At 58.6% G+C, this 7414-nt stretch overlaps 1 protein-coding gene and 1 long non-coding RNA gene across 2 annotated transcripts; one reads left to right on the plus strand and one right to left on the minus strand.

Annotated features, from left to right (window-relative positions):
• Positions 1–386: 386 nt before the first annotated feature.
• On the minus strand, positions 387–4726 carry LOC132245898 (uncharacterized). Its single transcript, XR_009457597.1, has 2 exons — positions 4637–4726; positions 387–1738 (listed from the first exon to the last, which is right to left on the minus strand). It is a non-coding gene; the product is annotated as an uncharacterized LOC132245898 (long non-coding RNA).
• Positions 4727–4869: 143 nt separating this feature from the next.
• Positions 4870–6755, plus strand: OPA3 (outer mitochondrial membrane lipid metabolism regulator OPA3). Its single transcript, XM_006265787.4, has 2 exons — positions 4870–5019; positions 6281–6755. The coding sequence occupies exons 1-2, from the start codon at positions 4878–4880 to the stop codon at positions 6607–6609; spliced, it is 471 nt and encodes a 156-aa protein (XP_006265849.1). The 5' UTR covers positions 4870–4877; the 3' UTR covers positions 6610–6755.
• The last annotated feature ends 659 nt before the right edge of the window (positions 6756–7414 follow it).

The raw sequence follows: 7414 nt of genomic DNA on the forward strand, positions 1-7414 counted from the left end.
CCCTGGCAGGGCCCAGGGGGCTGTGGGTGGCGACTAAGGGGCACTGGCAGGGCCAAGGGACTGTGGTTGGGGAGGGGCACCTGCCAGGCTGGGGGCAGTGGGTGACATGTGAGGGGCACCAGCAAAGCTACAGGCTTACGGGTGGGATGTGAGGGGTGCCAGCAGGGCTGTGGGTGGGGAGTGAGGGGCACCAGCAGGGCTGGATGGGAAGGGAGAGGAGCCACCACAGTTGGGGGTGCTGTGGGTGGCAAGTGAGGGGCACCAGCATATCAGGGCTGCTCAGCACCACAAACTGCTGCAGCTGGACCTGCATCCTGACGAGCACAGGAGGCAGGGGGAGCTCTGATATTCCATGATAAAAAAACGCAAAATCAAATGCCAAAATGTATAGGTGTTTAGAATCTATTTTATTAAAAGTGATTGAGGCACTGGTAGAATTCCAAATAGCTTTAAAATAGTAAATTTATCAGTAAAACAACATAGTGGCGTTTCATTTTAATCTCAGAAAAACGCAGATGTTGCAGTTTTTAAATCAGAGAATTTGTGATTTTTTTTTTTCTTTTTCAGACAAAACCAGGATCCCTGGTAATCAGTACAGGAAACACAACTTTCCCAGAATTCTGTCTCTAATCTTACAAAAAAGTCCTGATCATAAAAGAGCTGTAGTCTTGTCTCTCAAAAGACTGAACAGTACCTGGTTCTTGATAACGTGCATCACCAAGTTAAAAAACACTCTATGTAAGGGTTCCATTGCGCACAGCTGAAACTGTGTAAAAGAAGGTCATCATCTAAACTCCAAGTGATTCCAATTCTGAGCAGCAAGGGCCACAAATGTGGCACTGGATATGCTGAGATCAGCCAAGGAAATCCTGGTTTAAAATTTACTGCTAGTAGCTAAAAGGTTTAAAAAGAAAAAAAGGTACATATTCCCCCCCATTTATACTCTCAGAAGCAATATCTGGGAATTTTTTATCTGAAATGGTTATACTTAGCAGTCAAATGAGGCCCTTATGGCTCTGCACATGCTCTGGACTTGGCCCAGCGAAGCAGACCAGCTCTTAACCAGCCGGAACCCATGCACACAGCCCAACCCTCCTTTGAACTTGCCCACCCACACAGAGCAAGCAATGGCAGCGGCAACCACGGCCAAGAAGCTGCAGCTTGCTACAAGGGAAAAGCAGTGCCCCCTGCATCGCGGGTGCCAGACCCTTCTTGCTGCAGTCACTTAGAGCCCAGGCTGCCCTGTGGCTCCTCTGCACTGCCACCACTGCCCCACTGACCAGCCCAAACATGGCATTGATGGTGATGGAGAGGAGCTGCAGGCCAACCTGGGCACAGACTTCAAACACCTCTAGCAAAAAGGGCATGGCCCTAGTGAACTGGAGGAGCCACTTTTCCCCTGCCCCAAGCAGCAGCTTCTGCTTAGCCGCTGCCACTGCTCAGCGTGGGTCTGGAGCAGGCCAAGGTCAGGGTTGCACATGTAGGTTCTGGCAGATTCGCTCTGGCCAGTGTGAGTCCAGAGCATGTCAAAGGCAAAAACACATACTCACCTGTTGCCTGTGGCACCTTGGCTGTTTCCAAGGGACCACTGCAGGTCCCGCACACCTGTCTAAGTGCCCAGAGTGACCCCTGCAGACACAACAGCTCCTGGGGGCCCTTCTGCCCCAAGTCCCAATTCTGTCAGGCTGCACCTCCTCGCTGACACACTGGTTGCAAGGACAGATGCGCAAGGAGTAGCCTGCGAAAAAGAGCAGACCCACGTTACACAGTTTCAGTGTTAACCACACCAGAGTAGATAAGATGATCCCCATGGGCTCAGCACACAAAAAATTCTGAAATCACCACACAAGTATCATCAGAGTTCAACACACGTTCCTACAAAAAGGGCTTCCAAATTACCACACAGTTTCCCTCACACAACATAACCATATTTCCATACATTTACCTACTTGCCACACAATTTTCCATAGGCCCCACAACACACCAGTCACACAAAGTGATCCTAAATCACCCTAAAATTACCACACACTTCCACACACATTTCCACAAGAAGTTCCCAAATCACCAGTTTCCCACACCAGATCACAATATTTCCAAAGAAGGTCCTGTAGCACCACACACAATTACGAGTTTTCCACAAACAAACAAACAAACAAACAAACAAATTACATTTCACACATTTCTAGAAAAAAGTTCTCAAATCCACACAGAACTCTCCCAAGGCCCAGGGAACATGGGGAAGACAACAGATTACATTAAAACAGTCCTGAACAGGTGCGGGATCTCCTACAACACATGGACATTTTCAAGTCTGCTGGCCCTGATGACCTGTACCCAGGAGTCCTGAAAGAACTCGCTGAGCTTATAACAGCACCACTGGCCAACTTGTTTGAAGAGTTGTGGAACACAGGAGTGGTCCCAGACAGCTGGGAGAGGGCCAACCTGGTACCCATCTTTACGAAAAAGAAGAGAGATGACCCTGCAAACTACAGACCCATCAGTCTGACCTCAGTCCTGGGTAAAATCTTTGAAAAACTTATTAAGGTGGCCATCAACTACAAGCTGGTAACTGACGGGGTGTTAAGAAGCAACCAGCATGGCTTTGCTGAGGGTAGATAATGCCTGACAAACCAAGTGTCCTACAACCAGGTAACTAGCTATCTAGACGAGGGACATGAGATTGATGTCATTTACTTAGACTTCAATAAAGCCTTTGATTCAGTTTCCCATGAGATTCTCTCATACAAATGGAGGGTGCTGGGCTGGACCAGTCTACAGTGACGTGGGTGGATAACTGGCTGATCCCAGAGAGTTGTAATTGATGGGATGGCCTCATCTTGGAGGGCCACCTCCAGTGGTGTCCCACAGGGATGGGCGCTTAGACCCTTGCTCTCTAATATCTTTATCAATGACTTGGATGAAGGGGTGGAAAGCTTAATAATTAAGTTAGCAGATGATACTGAACTGTGGGGAAACACAGGCACATCAGAAGATAGGGTAGATACAAGATAACCTTGACAGACTGGTTTTATGGGCAGAACTGAATCAGATGAGGTTTTACAGGGAGAAGCACAGGGTCCTTCATCTGGGTAGGAAGCACCTTCACCAGAACTACACAATGGGTGGCAGCCCACTGGCTGGCACAGCATCTGAACAGGACCTGGGGGTCATGATCAACTGGAAGATGAACATGAGCCAATAGTGCGATGAAGTCGCCAGCAGGGCAAACAGCTCTGGTGTGCATCAGCCGACACGTGGCCAATAGATCCAGGGAAGTGCTCCTCCCGCTCTATTCGGCATTGGTGAGGCCTCAGCTGGAGTACTGCATCCAGTTCTGGGCACCCCTCTTCAGGAAGGATATGGGTAAGCTTGAGAGGGTACAAAGAAGGGCTACCCATATGATCACAGGCCTAGAGGATAGGCCCCGTGAAAAGAGACTCTGAGAACTGGGCCTGTTCAGTCTGAGGAAGAGAAGGCTGAGAGGTGACTTGATAGCTGCCTAACGAATACGTCAGGGGTGAGCACCAAGATGTAGGGGCGCAACTCTCCAGGAAGGCACCTCAGGAAGGGAGGACAAGGACCAATGGGCACAAGCTAACAGAGGGTAAATTTAGGCTGGACATAAGAAAAAACTTCTTCTCTGTAAGGGTCACCAGAATCTGGAACACGCTCCCAGCGGAGCTAGTGCAGTCGTCCCCTGAGAGGTGTTCAAGCTGAGGCTGGACAGGCACCTTGTTGAGCTCACCTGAGCCCAATAACTTCCTGCCCATGGCAGGGGGCCAGACTTGATCATCTTACAGGTCCCTTCTGGTTCTGTGTCACCATATTTCCCCAAACATTTCCACAAAAACACCTCCATATCATCACACAAAATTACCTGGTTCCCACAAAAAAGGTGCCACACCGCCAGAAACCTCACCACACAAGATAGTGAGTTTCCCCACACACAAACCTCCATGTGCCACCACAGCTCCACGTCGCTGCTCACAGGCCCGTTTCCACACAACACTACCAAACCCCGGGTACTGGGTCCCAATAGCCCCCCCGCTGGGGAACGCGGCCGGGCGGGGCCAGGCCGCACCGGGCGCGGGCGCAGAGTCCCTGCAGCACCGGCTCCGCAGCCCTCCCGCCCCGCCGGGCACCAGGACTCGGACACCAGCATCCCCCCTCGGAGCAGCGCCCGGGACGCGTGTGTAGCGCCGCCTCCCCCTGACACACCGGAGGCCCCTATTTGGTCCTGGAGACCGACAACTGGCCTGGTGAGCACGAGGCCGTGCCCACGGCCCACAGCCAGCCCCCCCGCCCAGCAGCACTGGCCCCCACCTCCTCTCTGGCCCGGGCGGGGCAAGAAAGTGGACCTGGACCGGCTTTCGCTGGGCGGCCGCTGCCATCCTCCCTGCAACGCCGAGCAGCGAGCAGCACACCCCGGGGCCCCAGCACTGCCCACCCCCGCACGGGCCGGGCCGGGCCGGGCCGGGCCGGACGCAGCCCCCCCACTGCTTCCGCCCGGCCTGGCACTGCGGCTGCGTACCGCACTCGGACCAATCAGGGCAGACCGCACACGCAGGCGGCCAATCACCGCGCAGACCGCTTCCCCCCGCCGGCACAGGGCCCCGCCCCCGACCTGACCCATTACCACTGCCCGCGATCAGTCGTCGCTGTATATTCATAATCCGTAGCTGCATGACCGCGAAGAGCCGATGTGGCGCTACCCACCACGAACACGAACAGGCACAGGCACGTGCGCATGCGCGCACATATAAAAGCAGCACGAGCCAGCCGAAATGCGCATGCGCACAAGCGCGCGCAACGCCGAAGGGGCGGGGCGAAAGGCGGCGAGTTGACGTCAGAGGCGCGCGGCGCGGGGCCGCAGGACGATGGTGGCCGGCGCGTTCCCCATCGCAAAGCTGCTGACCCTGGGCATGCGGCAGCTTAGCAAGCCGCTGGCCGCGCGCATCAAGGCCGCCGCCCGCGCCAGCCCCTTCTTCCGAGCCTACGTCTGCGGGCCGCCCGCGCAACGTGAGTGACGCCGGGCGGCCAATCCAGGCGGGACTGCCCGCCTCCGGGCCAATGGGAGTGTGGGGGCGGGGTGGGGGGCCCCGCGAGCCAATGGGCGGTGAGCAAGAGCGCGGGCTGCGGTGGCGGCGGAAGACCAATGAGATGGGGAGGGGGCGAGACCTTGGGCGGCGTGAGCCAATAGGGGTGAGGCGACAGGTGGGGGTGACATTGACAGAGCACGGGGGGCGGGGAGTGACCTTTGACCCCGGGGGGGCCGGGCCGGAGATCCCCGGGTGGTTGTTGCAACGTCCGCTCCGCCCCCATCCCCGCCTGCAGCGCCTGTGCGGGCAACCGGGGGCCAGGGACTGCGGCTCGGAAGTGCGGGGCACGGGGTGGCAGGGCCTGCGGGCCGGGAGTGAGGGGCACCGGCACGGCGGGGGGCTGTGGGCCGGGAGTGAGGGGCACTGGCAGGGGGTTGCGGGTCGGGAGTGAGAGGCACTGGTAGGGCTGGGGGGGCAGGGGGTTGTGGGGCAGGAGTGAGGGGCACTGGCAGGGGGTTGTGGGTCAGGAGTGAGAGGCACCGGTAGGGCTGGGGGGGCAGGGGGTTGCGGGGCAGGAGCGAGGGGCATTGGCAGGGGGTTGCGGGTCGGGAGCGAGGGGTACCAGTAGGGCTGGGGGGGCAGGGGCATTGGCAGGGGGTTGCAGGTCGGGAGTGAGGGGCACCAGTAGGGCTGGGGGGGCAGGGGGTTGCGGGGCAGGAGCGAGGGGCATTGGCAGGGGGTTGCGGGGCAGGAGCGAGGGGCATTGGCAGGGGGTTGCGGGTCGGGAGCGAGGGGTACCAGTAGGGCTGGGGGGGCAGGGGCATTGGCAGGGGGTTGCAGGTCGGGAGTGAGGGGCACCAGTAGGGCTGGGGGGGCAGGGGGTTGCGGGGCAGGAGCGAGGGGCATTGGCAGGGGGTTGCGGGGCAGGAGCGAGAGGCATTGGCAGGGGGTTGCGGGTCGGGAGCGAGGGGTACCAGTAGGGCTGGGGGGGCAGGGGCATTGGCAGGGGGTTGCAGGTCGGGAGTGAGGGGCACCAGTAGGGCTGGGGGGGTAGGGGGTTGCGGGTCAGGAGCGAGGGGCATTGGCAGGGGGTTGCGAGTCAGGAGCGAGGGGCATTGGCAGGGGGTTGCGGGTCAGGAGTGAGGGGTACCAGTAGGGCTGGGGGGGCAGGGGGTTGCAGGAGGTCAGAAGTGAGGGACACCAGCCCCCCCTGACCCACCATTTCCCCCCCCCCCGGGCAGTGTACCACTGGGTGGAGATGCGGACCAAGATGCGCATCATGGGCTTCCGGGGCGCAGCCGTGAAGCCACTGAATGAGGAGGCGGCAGCAGAGCTGGGCGCGGAGCTGCTGGGCGAAGCCATCGTGTTCAGTGTGGGTGGCCTGTGCATCTACCTGGAATATGCCCGGCAGGCAGGCAACGCACGGCGCCGCGAGGACGAGCAGAGTGCCGCCATGGAGGCCCTGCAGCAGCAGGTGGCTGAGCAGGGCCTGGCCCTGGAGACTCTTGATGCCCGGTTGCGCCAGGCTGACCGTGCCCTGCTGGAACTGGCCAGCGCTCCCCGCAAGTAGGGCCCCCTATGGCCACTGCCAAAGGCGCCCCTGGGGCAGGGCACTGCACTATAATGGGGGACCCTCCCCTTCCACCTTGGCTCCTGGGGAGCCTCCAAGTCTACTGGACTGAAAAAGCCACTCATTAAAACCCACCTGCTGCTGAAGGAGCAGAGCTGTGATTGGGGCAGAGGAAAGGGGAGGGATGAGTACCAGCTGGATATGAGGGGCAGGCAGTTTTGAGTCAGTAGGGAGGGGCACCAGCAGAGCTGGTGGGGTGGGAGGGCAGCAGGTACGCCAAGGCAAAAAAATCCAGGTGTCCTGGCTTTTCCTGTACCCCTCCAGGAGCCTGCCTCCCAACCCTCTGTGCTTCAGGGGCCAGGAAGAGAACCCAGGAGGCCCAGCAACCAGCTGCTGCAACCCTCTGCTGCCTGGGCTGGGGTGAGGGACCCAGGCTCAGTTGAGGCAGCTGCCTAGGTAGATGCAGGTGTATGAGCTAGGAAGTCCATTTTGCACATATGCATGTGATAGGTGCTTGGGGACATAGGTAACTGGTGCCTCCCTGACAGCAGTCAGTGACCGTGGGGGAGGCCCCTGGTGGTTGATCACGCAGCCCCGCTCCCTGTCCAGCGCTCATGAGGGGCACCAGCACCTGCTCCCCTGCCCATCACCTAAAACAGGGAGCACAGCCTGACAGGGAGTGCACCAGCGCTCTCAGGTGCACATCACCACTGCTTAGGGATGGGTGTGTCTTGGGCATTAGGCCCAGTGCTGCCTGCTGAGGGGTGGAGAGAGACCAGGACCCTTCCCTCCCAGCTATAGCCTT

The sequence above is a fragment of the Alligator mississippiensis genome, chromosome 15 (genome assembly GCF_030867095.1).
Source record: "Alligator mississippiensis isolate rAllMis1 chromosome 15, rAllMis1, whole genome shotgun sequence".
NCBI lineage: Eukaryota > Metazoa > Chordata > Crocodylia > Alligatoridae > Alligator > Alligator mississippiensis.